The 16610-nt window shown below is 36.6% G+C and overlaps 1 protein-coding gene across 6 annotated transcripts in view; it reads right to left on the minus strand.

Moving 5' to 3' along the window:
• The window catches only part of METAP1D (methionyl aminopeptidase type 1D, mitochondrial), a 60161-nt gene that overhangs the window by 8318 nt on the left and 35233 nt on the right, over positions 1-16610 (minus strand). For all 6 annotated transcript variants that reach the window (XM_039495499.1, XM_039495496.1, XM_039495494.1 and 3 more), the window contains exons 3-6: positions 14388-14537; positions 10333-10481; positions 9617-9659; positions 4699-4862 (exon numbers count right to left, since the gene is read on the minus strand). In XM_039495499.1, the coding sequence (XP_039351433.1) occupies positions 4699-4862; positions 9617-9659; positions 10333-10481; positions 14388-14537 (506 nt within the window). The remainder of the gene's footprint in view (positions 1-4698; positions 4863-9616; positions 9660-10332; positions 10482-14387; positions 14538-16610) is intronic.

Consider the following 16610-nt stretch of genomic DNA (forward strand, 5'->3'; position numbering starts at 1 on the left):
CAAACCTTACAGGCAAGCCGCAGAAAAGCTACATGCAACTAGAGGCAGGACAGGATTCTTTACAATGCGATCCCTTGATGCTGTAGAACCTCTCTCAAAGGTCTTCTAGGGACAGAGGTGGCTGAGGTAAGCCCCAGAGCCCTCCTACCAGGAAGCTGCAGAGCAGGCTCAGGGGCTCCAGTGCCAATGTGGTGGCACAGATCCCTCGTACAGCTGGTTCTGTGCCTCTAGCAGATCCCTTAAGGTCCTGGGGGATCAAGAGGGATCTATGTCAAATCCCATTCCTTGCCAAAATGGGGAGAACTTGGCAGTTTCTTTCACCCTCTCTTGAAGGTTTTTCCACAGGAGGGCAGATCTGGCCCAATGCACTGAGCAATCACCAAAGAAACACAACTGAAACAAATCCCATTGTAAGCATTTATAGTGGTACACTCTAGCGGCTTTACTCTGTGCTTTGGTGACACAAAGCAGCTGTTAACTAGCCAGTTAAGACAGGTTAAGGCTGCTTCATAAAGCAGTTGCAGGCTACTGGTGAATCTGACCCTCTAACTGTAGATTCCAGTTTCCCTACCAAAAAATTAAAACTTAACTGAAATGGTGTTAAAGAGCAACAACAACAACAACAGACTAAAATTACTAAATAGATCTGACCCACACTGATGAGGCAAGAAAACTGCTCAACAAACAGGGACAAGAATATCAAAGCTATGAAAATAATTCTTGCTTAGGGAGTAATATGAAAGCATAATGCACCTTAGAATTAAAAAAAAATCACATTTTTCTTTACAATAGTATTTGTAAACTATGGTTATTGAATGACATTACTATTTTTTTGCATATTCTTACAGAGACATCACTAGTTTAAATCATATTTGCTCATGAAGAAAATATTTATTTTGAATGCTACAATATAACCTCATTTGGTATATTACAAAATCCAACTACAAGCTTTTAAAGGTATTTTTCTCTTAAATAGTAATCTTAGATTGAGGGAATGCACAAGTTCAGGGATTCCCTTTAATGACAACAAATGTTGAAGTATAATTAGTAATATTTTTGAAAGCCAACAATTGTTTTTTGAAAGAAAGGTACATTTTGGTTTCAAACTGGAACACAAATTACTGTATTTTTCTTACAATAGTGTTGAACTTTTATTTGAGGTTCTCTGTTTCTGAAAAGCAGACATGATGGATTCAAATAAAAGATAATTTATTGCAATGCTTACTTTCAAGTGTAGAGAGAAGCAGTGTAATTGTAATTTACAGTAGCTGTCAAGGAAAATCTATCACAGATGACATTAAAATGACTTATTTTGCCTGAGCCACTTATTGTTTAAATGTGCATAATCTGATAGAAACAGATTTTTTTAAATCTGCTTTATATTGTTCTAAATTAATATCAAAACATATACTTATGAGTTAAACATTTAAAAACCATTTATTAATACTTTCATCACTGCAATTTTTTCCTGAGTTTGAAACTGGTTTATTTAATTATGTCACATTTACATTGTTTGGATCTATATATTCACAACACTTTCACATATCTAAACTCACTATATAACAACTACACTGTATACATGTATAAAAACTATAATTCAAACTATATTTAATCTTAAAAGAAAAGCATCACAAAGGGTATAAGAAAATAGAACGTGAGGGCCCAATCCTGCTCCCTCTGAAGTCAATGAGACCTTTGCCATCAATTTAACCGGAATCTTAGCAAAGGATTAGCAATTTGATAGGCAAAAGAAACTGATCTATTCATGTAATGTTTTTATTTGTAAGTTTCAGCTGACATTGAAGAGCTACTATATACTATATATTCAATTTAAAACACAGAATTTCTGAGCCACTGTAACAAGGAATATACTAAAGTATGCACATCCATCTCGATCCTGTAATTACACCCACATCCATCCCAAATAATCATATATTCTGCTTATTTCTGGTATGTATGATATGTTATGTAAATCTGCTTTATAGCAAAAGTTGGGATGAAGGGTGGCTAGTCACATTTCCATTTTGATGGGTCTGAACTCTTCTAGCTTTAGGTGTTTGCTTACAGGTATTTATATTATATATTTTTCCACTGAACTAAGATTTTTACTGCATATGTAAATGTAAAATGACAAATATACAGAAAATGATGATTCAACACATCAGGACATTCCTTCATCAGAGTTCGTGTTAAGAGTAGTTTTAAAGAAAACAGCACATTAAAATAGTCTGCACAATAAAATCTTTAAAAAAAAGTTCATGATCTGTTATTTTGTACGCAGTTTTGAACAAGCATTAGTTCTGATTAATTTGCTTTTCAATGGAGCCTTTGCATACATATTTACACTCTGTGAGAAAACTGACCTCTGCACCAACACAGTGAAAAATCCAATGTCACTTTCAATTCTTTTTTTTTTTTTTTTTAATATAGCTAGAATTAATGTAGTGAATCTGTAATGAAATGCATTATCTTGCATGGAGATTTATCAGATTTTCCAACTGAATGCCATGCTTTGCTAGCACTAGCTGGAGTTCACCTGCATGTTGGTGTGGCGTGTGGCTCTTTTTTGTGAAGAGTTAAGTTGAACACAAAAAAAGGGAACAAAGGTCAGCACCCAGCCGCCACTTGAATGTGAGATTTTTCTTTTTATTCCCCTTGATGTATACTAGGCTCTGTGTTATTAGTCTTAATGATGGAAAATTGTAGTGTTGATACAAATCTTTTTTTCAAAGTAGTAGGCGGGAGCTCCATTTGTTAGTAAGTTTTTTTGTGACTAAAAGCCATGGACAGTACATTTATGTAGCAGTAAAAGGCCTAGATGCTCTTTCCATAGCAGAGCTAATTATTCCTACTGTGACCTTACTGATCTACCCTGTTCCTAGTACATCTCATCTGCACGCCTGTTCCTCTGTGTAGATGGTGTCAGAGAATATGAAAAACCCTATAATGAAACCATTTTCATGATGGAGAAAGGCTACTGGAGTTGCACTTGCTACAAAGAGGCTCAATTATATGAGTAATTGTGATAATTTTCTACATTCATAGCCTTCAATGGGGAAAAAAGAATGAGAGCCACAAAGGAAAATTACTTTAACAAGAAAGTACAGAGAGTAAAAATGGAAGAAGAGACAAAAAGGGGGAAAAAATAACCAGAAAAAAAAAGTTTAAAAAATAGATCTGGAGGGAGGAATAGCAAGACAGTGAGAACAACAGAAATGCTCAAAAAGCCTATGTGCAGCTGTGTTGCACAATTAAATTGAATTTTTTTCTGCAGTTGATGAATGTGACTACTGCAAATGTGCCTCTGTAGTTAGCTATCATTTGTTGTTCCGTGACAGGAAAAGGATAATTACCTCTCAGAGAGAATCAAAGGCTGACATGCCCTTTAGACACAGCCATGAATGCAGAGCTCGATAGAATGCTTGAATAAGAATCTAGTGTTCTGTGCCCCCTTCTACTCAAGAATAAATTTTGTTAAAATGCAAGAGCACCACCAGTAAATCTGTTGAACCCTAGGTGTTCAAAAATATGAGGTGCCTCTATCGACTCATCCCATTTGCAAAAATAAAACTACATTTTGAATTCACTTCTATTATATTCATGGACAGTAAGATAGTGAGATATGCATTAAATTTCTTTTCCCAGTAGGGGTCTGATTCAACATTTCCTATGAAAGAACAGAAAGACACTATCCTTTTTCCCCAGGCTAGTTAGCCTATAATTTAAAACTGTCAAAAACACAATTTTGTACAAAGTCTTCAATAAAAGCTTCTCAGATATAACCCAAAGAGGTTTTACTAAAGTTTGATTCAGACTCTGTTACAATATTTTTAAAGCTATAAATATATCTAACCGATATTTTGCCGCTCTCTTTTTTTCCCCTTAAAGTATTTGAAGATTTACAAAGAAAAAAAGGCAGCACCTTTTCTAAGTGACTAAGCCTTGCAGCTTTTAAGTAATCAGAATGCATGCAATAGTTTGTCATATCCATTAATATTCACAAAAGTACCAATGAGGTACCTGTTAAGAAAATGTATATGTGTCTATTTAAAAAAATAATATTTGAAAAAAAATTTCAAAGAACGAGGTACATTCAGGAAATAATGACATATTTTAATTCAAACCAACAGTAACAAAAGCAAAGATTACTTTTATATAAAAGAACAAATACAAAATAGGAAAACCTCTTCAAGTGGGTGCTCTTTCCTTTATGATATTTGTGTGCACTCTGGCTTGAAAGGTAAGAATTTTCTGAGCTAAATATTTTTATACTTTTTTAGCAAAGTGACTTATTGATGTTGACTAATTCCTTTATAACATTATTTGTTATACAACAAAAAGAATGTGGGTTTTTAATCTTCTTACAGTGATTCTATTGAAGATCTGATGTTTCAGGTAAAAATAATAAAAAAAAATGGATGGAAAACACTATAAATCACACCTCTTAATCAAAAACTACAGCAGTCTGATAAACATCTTTGAGTCTTTCTATAGGTATCTTTGCTGACCCCAGTGTAATTCACTTTTTAAAATCTTTCTTATCCAAAGAACAACATTATAGCCTGGCAGTTCACATACTGATATCAGACTGAAATGATGGTTCTGAATCATAAAACATGTCATCAGCTTTATACCAAACCACCAATAACCTTTGTCCCACTTGCCAGCCCTCCCTTTACTTGTCAGTATAAGGCTTACCTGATTGTGTTTCCAATTACAGAGAAGGGAGCCCCTGGTCTGCAAGCTGCAATTGCTTCATCTCTACATTTCCTGGCAACCTCCACTAACTTTTGACCAGATTTATCCACATTGCCCACCGAAAATGTTTCAGAAGTGTCACCATGGTAGCCATTGAAATAAACCTAAATACATGTAGAAATGTAAAGACATTTTCTTGTTTTACATTCAGAAACAGATCTCCTGTTAGTTAAATTCATCCTATCTATTTTAACAGACAGGGTTTTTTTTAGATTGCCTTCAAGCTCAATTTGTAAAAATAAGGTAGAGGAAATAAAATATTAGAAATTAGATCAAAAAATGTACAACTTTGAGGTACAATTGTAATGACAAATTATATGTAAAACCCTTCAGTTTTATGTCTAGGGCTGAACATTTGAACAAATACTGGAAATGGAAAAATGGAAGGTTCTAAGAACCCCAGATACACAAACGATTACATTCATTCAATCTACAAGAAATTAGGGCTTGTCTTCACTACCGGGATAAGTCAAAGTAAGTTTTACTACTCCAGCTACGTGAATAACGTAGCTGTAGTCGACGTAGCTTAGGTCAACTTTTACCACGGTGTCTTCACTGTGCTGTGTCAACCGGAGATGCTCTCCCATCGACTTACCTTAATCTTCTCAGGGAACTGGAATACCTGGGTTGATTGGAGAGCGCTCTGCTGTAAATTTAGCAGGTCTTCACTAGACCCGCTACATTGACCCCTTCTGCATTGATTGCAGCAGTGTGATCTCCCTGTAGTGAAGACCAGCCCTTAGAGCAGGGTTTCTCAAACTGGAAGCAGCAGCCAGTAAGTCCCTCGGCCCGCGCTGCTTCCAGCAGCTCCCATTGGCTCGGAGCAGCGATCCGCTGCCAGTGGGAGCTGCGATCGGACAGACCTGCGGACGGGGCAGGTAAACACACCGGCCTGGCCCGCCAGGGGTTTTCTCTACACAAGCAGTGACCCTTGTTTGAGAAACCCTGCCTTAGAGTAATTGACCTTTATGTCAAAGATGTGCAAGAGGTGGGTCTGAGGAGGATGAAATCCACTTCCCAAAACAGGGCCGGGGTGCAGCACAGCCCTCTCAGAGATACTACACCACCCTATGGGTTGGGATAGTAGCTGCTGCAGCTGCTTGTCCATGCCACCTGCCTGTATAGCTTATGTTGGTGCCACTGGATTGACATGATTGTAGATCCCATGGCTTCTCTGACCTCAATGCCTTCCTACACACTGTCTTAGGCAGTGCAGAGACCCTATTCACAGCATACAGGGGGTGCTGAGGCTGTCCCTACACCTGGCGTTAGTGGCTGGGAAGGCCTTTTATTGGCTTCTCACACCACAGTGAATATCACCCAAATTTAATTTTAAAATATACATTTGACAGCCTGATTAGAAATCCAAACTACTACAAAGATGTAATGTGTGTAAACTAACATAGCTATGAAAAGCTTAGGTCAAATTCATTGTTAGTATAACCCAGTACAGTGTCACTGATGTTGTGCGCATTTCACTTCATTACTTTTTAAATTCCAGTTTCAAACTGTAACATTGCATTAGCATAGGTTTTTGCATTTAATTTCCATGGTTTAATTTAAAAAAAGAAAAAAAAATGTAGCTCTGGCACTATGAAGTTGCACACAACAGAAATGCAGCATTCTGTTAGATACACAAAACCTCTACCTTTTTGATTATGAAATTATGTAACTGTTCTTCAGCAGCAATGTAAATTTTGAACTACAGCACCCTATAGATTTCTCTACAAACACAGGAAAACCCTTCTCTTTTACTGTGAAGTCTTATAATGTGGCATTAAAAATGGTTTTGCAGCTCCACAGTACTTCAGGCTATAATGTAACTAAAAGACTATTCAATTTTTTCTGTGCATATGTAAAGGGCAATTTTAATTGCATATAACTTTGGTGTTATAAAATATCTTTTTCTCAAATTTAGTAGGCCATTACTCTTCAGAGACTAACACACTTCAGTGCTTAAAGTTCTGCTACTTGTGAGCTATTTGTGCAAGAAGATTTGTGACTCTTTTTTTAATGGCCAAGTATTCTTTGCCCACTCCCAAACTCAAAAAATGACTAATAATATTTTTCTCACACTTTTCTGCAAAAAATATTATATTAAAGTTGAGACTTGAAACATTTTGTAGATATACTTATGAGTGAGTGGTAACAGGGGTTATAATGAAAGTTGAATTTCAGCAAAAAGGCGCCATCCTTCTCTCACTGGCTCCAATGAGAGTGGACTCAAGACCTTAGCTATACACCTTTTTCTGCCAGTTAAGAACATCCCTGCAGCTTTTCATTATGTTGTTATATGTTATAGGACAGTTTTTGTTCTAGCAGGTTCACTTTTAATCGGACCAGATCATTTTTAGTAGAGCAACTCTCAATCTATCAGACACAAAACTGTAAAAAATCTGACTGTTACCATGTCAGAAAAATGAGCACAATTGTAATAGAACATGGGTGGGGGGTGGGTTTGATCCTGCAAGCTCTGCATGACTTTAATAAGAACTGCACGCACTGAGGGCTTGGAGGATTGGCATCTAAATTAATGAAGCAAGACTCATCTAATACTATTAAAACAATTTCTTAAATACAATTAGGGTTTCTACAACCCGCTTATCACAATTACATATTTTTTACATTAATAAATTACAATAACAAAGTAAGGTATGCTAGTTCTATAACAGCCAGTGCTAGAACTAAGATGTAGGACACAATACTTGATAATGGATGGTTGAGAGCTGTAGTATGTTGGTGAAGCACAATGTTTTTGTTTCTATCATTCTTTTGAAATTTTAAAGGCAACATGATTTAAGTCAACAAAATGCCTTTATATTTCATCTATGAAATTTCACAAACCCACTTGTGTAAAATACATTTAATTTTTTATTCCTAGATAATTTGCACTCACTGTGAAGTATTTACATTTGATAGCTGGCAGATTATTATGTAATCATTTTATAGATCCTGTACACATCCATAAACAAATTATTGTAGAATGTCTACTGTAACTGTACTGTTATGTCCATAATAATTGTTTCCATCTGTGAAATGTCCGTTTTTCTCATTAAAAATAAACTAATAGGTCAATTATAAACACTACAAAGCAATATTTTTTCCTCAGACATATTGGAAATGAGCAATTACAAAACACAATGTTTATTTTCAGTGATATATATATAATACACACACACCCCCAAAGATAGGAAGTCAAAGACTCATGCACGCTGCTCCCACAACTGTCATATTCTTGGATACTTGCAAGATTTATTTTGTTTTATGAGGTTAAACAGAAGAAAAACTCAAAATACCTCTCTTATATAATCAAATATTATTTGAAAAGAAGAGGAGTGGAGAAAGCAAAGAAAAACAGATGTAAAAATGCTTAGCATAGTCACTGTGGAAAATACCTGTATGAATGTGAATTTTGTTATTAATCTAAGGAGTTAATGTTATCTTTGGGGGCAATAAAAAAAAAGAAGCAAAATTAACTTTAAACCAGATTTGATTTAAAGAAAGAAGAGGCCAGATTCTCTCAGCTGCTGTAAACAGACATAGTTCCACTAAAATCAGTGAAGTCACACCAATTCAAACCAGCCAAGGATTAAGGCCAAAAATATATTTTGAAGGATACAGATCATTCTATGTAAATCAAATAGAACAAATACCTACAGCTAGAAAGTGTAGAGTAAGGTGGAATGCAGTAAACCAAGTTAAAAAACCCAGTACAGGATCATAAGTGAATGATATAATGGGGCAAAAGTTCAAGTTGACTAAATATAATGTAAAGAGCTATCTAAAAAGCTTTAAATGCGAGGTCAGACTTATGGCACTTTAGAGCTGCTCCCACTTATGCCAGAGGTGAATTTGGCCCATGGTAAGCAAAATATCAAACTATCGGTACAGATAAGTGTATCAGGAAATTCTTTAATGGTTAAAAAACTTTCCCTTACAAAACATAACTTTATTCTATACCATTTATTATTGTAAACTAATGTTTAGAATTCAGGAATACATTTGTGTATACACTAGAAATAAATTGCCAAAGCTTTGGGGAAACTTACTGCAGGGGGACAAAAATAAGAACAACAAAGCATGGTTAATCCCCATTTCAATAAATGAAAATACCAAAAAGCATCACACTTTGGTTTTCTGTTTCCATACTTTCTTGTTCTAATGCTAATTTGGTCAGCCTATATTTAAATGTTATAAGTGACCATTCTGTGAAAATGTTAAGTCAATGGTTATATCACACTATCTGTTTATGAGTAAAGGGTTCAAGGCTCTTATACCTGAAATGGAACACAACACTACCTTCAGGGATTTTAATAAATGTAGGGAACACTGCTAGCAAAAGAGTTGCTGTCCAAATAGACTGACATACACAGGCCAATGTAGCCTCTAATGACAGAGTAAGATAATGACAGGCCCCACTCAAAATCAGCAGGAAGAGGAAGATCAATCTTGGCAGAGTGAAGGAAAAATGCTGGCTTTCTTCATGTTAGCTCATCTCATACATATCTGTCTTCAGCTGCTGCCCAGTACTGTGGTGCTCTGCATTAACTACACAGTGGATCAATAACAATTACACCTTCTCAAAAACATGACACATAGCAGGATTGGGTTGACATTTCACTTAGGCCAACATTGATCTCAGTGCATCTGATTCCAGCCCTAAATTCAAGTCAGGCCTGGGTCTAGTTGGAATAAACACAGAGTTAAAAACAAAAAAGGAAACCAGCTGCTTGTGCCTTGGCTTAGAAATAAACAGCACATCCATCTGTGCATTCCACATTTTCAATCTACTGCTCTTCCTGTTGCTACTAGCAATTGTAAAGTTGATCAAAGACTATTTTTTATATGAATTACTCACTGTGACATCAATGTTGATAATATCTCCATCCTGAAGAGGTCGACTGAAACATAAACAGACAAAAAAAAATAATGGTGACAGACAGTTCTCAACAAAGGGAATATAAGAACAAACACCTAATGACACACACATACAAATCTGGGGGTGGAGAGGAGAGAACATATTTTTTGGTGGAGGAGGATGGAGACAAATGGAATAACCTTTTCTAATCTTCAGCTCTTGCTACTTAAAGAACAAGTGCAGATGAATATAATGTAATGACAAACAACTGACAGAAAACATTATCAGTCTCTGAAAATCTACCACCATACTTACTCTGATTTATAGTGAACTGATTTTACTTTGTGAGCAGCCTGATGTATTGCTAATAATAAAAATTTACATCAATTCAAATATCTTCAATTCCTTAAACTACATGTATTTTGCTGAAAAATTAGAACCATTTACTGTATTGTATTTTTTCAGACTGTAAACTCTGGAGGCATTACACCACAATTTATGAGTGTCACGACAAACAGTCGATTATGTTTTTATTATTATTAAACAAACTCCCAAAGTGCCCATCACCACAGTATCATAGCATGCTATGCAGCTGCAATAGGTTTATTGGTGTTTTTTAGTTCAACTGAAACATGTTTAATATTAACCTCTAAGTTATGAACATTAACGTAACATTTTTGTTTGCAGTGGTAAAATGTGTGTTATTATGGGAATACCTGTCAGGAATACCATGACATACTACGTTGTTCACAGAGGTACAAACAGATTTGGGAAAACCTCCATAGCCTAGAGGTGAAGGATAGGCATTTTGTCTGATTATTTCGTGATGAACAATGGAATCTATTTCTTCGGTTGTCATGCCAACCTAAAATATAAAATAAAAATTGTGCTAAAAAAAACCTGAGGACATTTTCTCTTATTTACTGAATGTGATCACAGTCATGCACTTCAGTGAAATCTAGGATGATACAAATCAAATGCTTTGATACAAAACACTAAACTGTTTGATACACTTTATAGATACATTATGTTTTATTTAGAGAGAAATCAAGCATGCAGTAAAGGGAGCACTTAAAGGCTTTGAGAAAACTGAAAATACTGTCTACTTTCTTTCTTTATCCACATTTGCCTTCTCAAGGCCACCATTTTCTACTGGCCTCTTTTCAGTAGCTGCTATAGAAGTGTCTGTTTTTTTAAACTTCCTTCCTCTCTCTTTCCATCCCCCTTACATAATTAAAAATAGCTTCAATTTGTACTTACAATATTGCATTTAATGCTTTCAACCTTTTAAAACATTTGCAGCCATTTGTAGATAAATCCTTAATTCTTATGACTTGCAAATAAGATTACGGTCATATTGTTGTCAATTATTTTTCCTTCAAATTATTTTTGAAACCATTTTAATTCATTTATACATAAGTTTAATATTTGGTTTCACACCTGGGAGCTGTTTGTATTACATTGGCACAGCAGTGACTTTAACAGTGAAATCTGCATTAGAATTTCCATTTTAGCACCCTTATTTCAGTGACCTACAATTTTCAGAAACACTTACTTTTTGACTGAAATTTCCCATACTCAATCCCTTTCTGAAGGTGATTTTTTTTGGTAAGATTAACAGAAATGGTTTAGCCATTTTTGACTTGTGAAAAAAGGCCACACACGTTAAATATTATTATTCCAGCTTTTCTTTTGGATCAGCTTTAGCTCTGAAATGGTTCAAGATGAAAGTTGAAATTTGGTAGAGAAACCTCCCTCATTGAGAAGAAGTACCTTGGAGTGTTCCTGTGAAAATTAGTTTTGATTTGAATGAGTTTTAAGCCTTTGAAAATCACACTTCGCACATATGCACTACAGTGGCTACAATTTTTGAGTACTTTTTAGTATCGTTTGGAATAAAGGTAGGCTGTGGTGCAAGCGTTCATATGGCTTTCCTAGCTGTGTAGTGAAAGATTTAGCGATTATGCGTCGTGAATGAGGCAGTGTACATAGCATGCAAGGAATAAAGGAATAAGGGCTGTTGTGGACCCCTTACTTTATTAATGATGAACTTGTGGTTGGTCAGATGAAAACTACTGCCCCCCCTCCCAAAAAAAGGGCAGGGTACAGGATGCTGTGTTGCTTCCCTATCCCACAGCAACTATTCCAACCTGTGTGCTGGAATAGTAGTCACAGCCCCTGCACACAGACTGTATTGGGTACTAGGGCCACGCAGATCAAACACAGATCCATAGCTACCATCCTGTGTCATCTGCATAACACCTTTGGTGCACATGCAGCATGGGCCTTCTGTACCAGTCGGTGCCCAGCTCATTTCTGTGGTGCTCAAAGAGTGCATGGGCACCTGTGCATGGCCATTCAGTGGGCAGATCTCCTGCGTAGCGTGGGCGTGGGGCTTATGTGTTCCAAAGAGCCTTTCGCCACTACTCCACAAAGCGGTCAGTTTTGCTTTAATTGAAAATACTGTCTGAGGGGCAGTAACAGCATCTTCTGGTGGACCATTTCTACTACATGGGATAGGGTATTCTGGTGGTCTCTTGCCACATAGTTCCATTTTGTGGAATTTGATTTTTCTTTCCAAAAAACACTACAAAATTCCATCAAATATAATGTCAATAACATGTTATGATTGCATGGTTAAGCACAAAAATGTCAGGAAATTACAAAATTAAGACCATATATTCAGACTTAACGCTGACCCCCATGTGTATGGATTACAATATAGCCTTTAATTTACATAGTGACATACTATTTCTCAAAATATACTCCCCACACAAAATGTAACACACACATACATGGCATCTCCTATTACTTTGTACATACAAGCCAACAAGAATAATCAATATGAAAAGTACACCATAAGCTACACTTACACAGAGCACTACACATTAATATTACAACATCAAAGAGTAATAGTGCGAAACTGCTGTCATTTATAGTCCAAGTCAGTTTGGTGCTAAGTCCCTGATTCTGCAAACACTTATCCATGAGCTTAACATACATATGAGCCATTCAACTGAAGTCAATGGGATTACTCACATGGAAGAAGTTAAAAACACCCACCAGTGTTTGCAGGATCAAGGTCTAAGTTACTTTTATTATTTGCTGCATCATCTCCTGAACTACCCCCAAGGAAAGCTGTATTGATGGTTGAAAAGCAAATGTACAGTAGATGAATTCTGACAAAAATTTCAGGTTGAAAGCATTGAACTAAGAGTAGTATTAATATAAACATTTTAAATTAATAAAGATATTCAGGAAGATTACAGTGATGAAATTAATGTAAGTATAAATAATGAAAAAATGCTACACATGCACTTAAGGTTGCAGAAAAATAATATATTATACATTGTCATTACATAAATAGTATGTAATGATCATGTAATTAAAAACTGTATTATAATGCATATCCATGAGGAGAAAGGGTACATAATTTTGTCATTTTCTAACTTCTGAGTGCTTAACTGTGCAATATTAATCTTTTCTCAGAGTCTTTTTTGATAAAATATATTTTGTACCTCCACATGCTCTGAACACCCCTTCTATACCGCCACACTTATATCCACTAACTATAGAACATATTTCACCCTATCTTGTATGTTATTCATGAAAGAAAGGGGGAAGCTACCAAAGCATTTTTCCATCTCCAAAGACTTTAAGGAGGTTCCCCTTTATTATGTGGGGGGCATCCCACAAAAGTGTTCTGTAGAAAACATTATTGAAAAACCAAGCGTTTTCCTTATCAGTACACTCTGGCAAGAGGCAGGGAATTTTGCAGCTGCATCCTTTAACAGTGGTTCTGTAGTTTGTCTGATCAATTGGCCGGAGGAGAAGGAGCAGCAGAATGGAAGGAACAGCCCAATCCATCAGATTTATGGAAATGTAGAGCTGGAAAGCAGAAAGTGTGAATCACAGGATTTGCTGTGTCACAAAATCATATAGAATCCCACGTGCCTTATGACAAACCCACGCAACTTGGCAGGTCAGAATGCAGACCTGAAAGCATTATACTTCTAACACTGAGTAAATGTCAGGGGTGAAAGTAAGGCGGTACGGGCCGGTACAGTGTACCGGTAAAAAGTAGCCACCAGTACCGGCCCATACCGCTGAGCGTAAAGCGCAGCTGCGGCAGCGCTTTAACGTCACTACCCCTTTTGCGCCCCCAACTGGCGGTCCTGTCGGGTCCCTACCGGCAGGGCTGCCAATGGGAGGGCGCAAAAGGGGCAGCAACGTTCAAGTGCTGCCACGGCAAAGGACCCTGCTTAAAGCGCTGTCGCGGCAGCGCTTTAATGTCATTGCCCCTTTTGCCCCCCACCCCGGCTGCCAATGGGGGGCAAAAGAAGTAGCTGCCTTAGGGCCGCGATTTAAAAGGGCCTGGAGCACTGGCTGCTGCTGCTGTGCAGCCGGAGCCCCAGGACCCTTAAATCGCCGCTGGAGCCCCGGGTGGCACAAGCCGGGCAGCGCAGGTGGGCTGGCTGGGGGACGCTGACCCCAGCCCCACCCCTTCCGACTGAGGAGGCAGAGCCGGTCCCGTACCGGTAAGAGCTCAATTTTATTTTTATCCCCGGTAAATGTAATCACCCCCCCCCACAGATTTCAATGATAAAAGAAATTAAATAGGTATGTTATATAGCAAAAAAAAATTAAAGAAGTTAATAACCCCCCTTTATTCAGTATGTAATTTAATAGCAAGTTAGATGTACATTAAATAAAAACAAAAACAAAGCACAGAAAGCATCCAAGTTGTTACAGGACCTCATGTGACTGTTACCTTTAAACTCTTTCCAGCTAGAAGTAGAATATGACAGGCCAGTTGACAAGCCTGACGAAGCCCTTGAATCTGATCTTCATTCTTAATTTCTATGTAGTCTCCCCAGTCTGGTACAATGCCTGTCGTCACATAGTCTGGCTTCTTTATGTGCTTGGAGAAGAAGGATTGAAAATGAAGATCAGAAAGCTGAGCATGACAATGGGATCATTTTCTCAGAAAGTGCCTCCTGCTTCATGGCAGTTTGCCCTTTCTGTCATAGTATTGACCTTCCTAAGCCACCAGGGCAAGCCCTCAAGGCTCCCTCAGTATTTCTTCCAATGCCCTTTTGAACTTAACATTGCCTGTTACTATTGACTTAAATAGTGCGTTAACCATACAGTACTGAAATCCAAGATATTGCAGAAGTCTTTCAGTCCAAATAGTTGTGAGCTTTAAAACTATCAGAGGAAGACTTAAAAGCTTATTATTTTATTTTTAAACAAAGGTAAATTTTATATAGAAGTCCATTACACACACTCGCACTGAACACATATGTACAGTAGTACAGGAAAGTCCTGAGCTTCTTACTCAGTTTCTTACACAAAGTTTCCATTAACTTCAATGGGAGTTTTGTCTGATTAAGAATCTCAGTATTTCTAGCTGTCAACCTCATTCATGTATGAAGTGTAGTTGTAGCCATGTCAGTCATAGGATATGAGAGAGACCAGGTGAATTTGGATACGGGTGTATAGTATTATAAAAAGAAAAATGTATGTGCAGCATAATAGATTTGAAAGAGATGGGTAGATACGAATGAGAGACAAGGTGGGTGAGGTAATATTTTTTATTTGACCAACTTCCGTTCTCTCTCACCAACAGAAGTCGGTCTAATAAAGGATATTACCTCACTCACCTATTCTTTTAATCTTATCCATATCTATTATGTTGCAAACACATTTTTCTTTTTAACAGATTTAATTTTTGTTATTAAAGCTAATGTTAATAAAAATATATAATACACAGGTTAGGAAAAGAGTGTCTGTTCATCTGGGTATAGTGCTTAGATTATCCACAAATACCAAGTTTGTTTTTAAAATCATAAGATTCATATAGTACATAATCAGCAATAACCCAACTGTACAACCATGTCCTAATTCATTGTCTTTCAAGGAAAACTATAATAAATATATTTTTATTTCATGAAAAGGTCTCAGGCCTCATGCATGTAAAATTCTATTTCTTTTTTTTTTAAACTATTATAATTCTAAGACAAATATATAGTAACAACAAAAATAATATTACACATATACAGAAGCACATTTAATCCTCCTAAGGATTCCAGAATATTTACAAGCTATACATAATTATCACTTCACCCATCACAAAGGGCCTGTCAAGTCATTGCAAGAGTTTTACAACTGATTTTAGTGGAAACGGGATCAAGCCCATAATGCACACAGGATTAAATGGACATAGGACCCTGGCTGTACAGTAGTTACACCGCAGCTGTTTAAACAGCACACAGCAAGACTACACAACATTTTAGTGTAGGAAGTGAAGAAGAATGCAGTATCCAATTAACTCTATAGGGGGACTTTAAGTAGGTAGACTATAGTTACCCCAACTGGTGTTTGGCCGCCCCAGTGCTTACAGAAAGTGTCATAGGATCTTTAATGATCCCAAGCCATCAGGACTTTAGGTTTCCATCTCATTTAGACACACTGCACCCCCAGCAGCATAGAACCTGTTCACACCATACTAGGACATTAATTTATTTCTGAATCAGAGGGAAAATCCCATCTCCTAAATTACCAGCTCCATGCCCTGGAGCACTCTGAGTTTTCCCTTGGAGAACACTCATCCAATAACTGCTTAGACCTGACACTGTTTAGCTTGTGAGATATGATGAAATAGCAGCTCAAGATTGTATAGCTGTAGATATTTATCTCACCATTTCTCCTTTCCTAAAAAAATCTGTAAAATTCAGAAGCCATTTTTAATATAAATATTATTTCTAGGATATTCTGTAGAAAAAATGCCCCCCCCAATTATATATATTCCTGTAATAAGTTTCCCTCATTATTAAGATATTTCCTAAATTATTCATATATCCTAGTTAAATTGTAATTCTGTAGGCAGATGAAAAATGAACAGATTATTAGACATGAGCATTGCTACCTGTGAAGATTAGTTTTCAACATGACAGTTTATTTTTTTGTATTCATCCTGAAAGAAATATCTAAA

Source organism: Mauremys reevesii, linkage group 11, assembly GCF_016161935.1.
Source record: "Mauremys reevesii isolate NIE-2019 linkage group 11, ASM1616193v1, whole genome shotgun sequence".
NCBI classification, from domain to species: domain Eukaryota; kingdom Metazoa; phylum Chordata; order Testudines; family Geoemydidae; genus Mauremys; species Mauremys reevesii.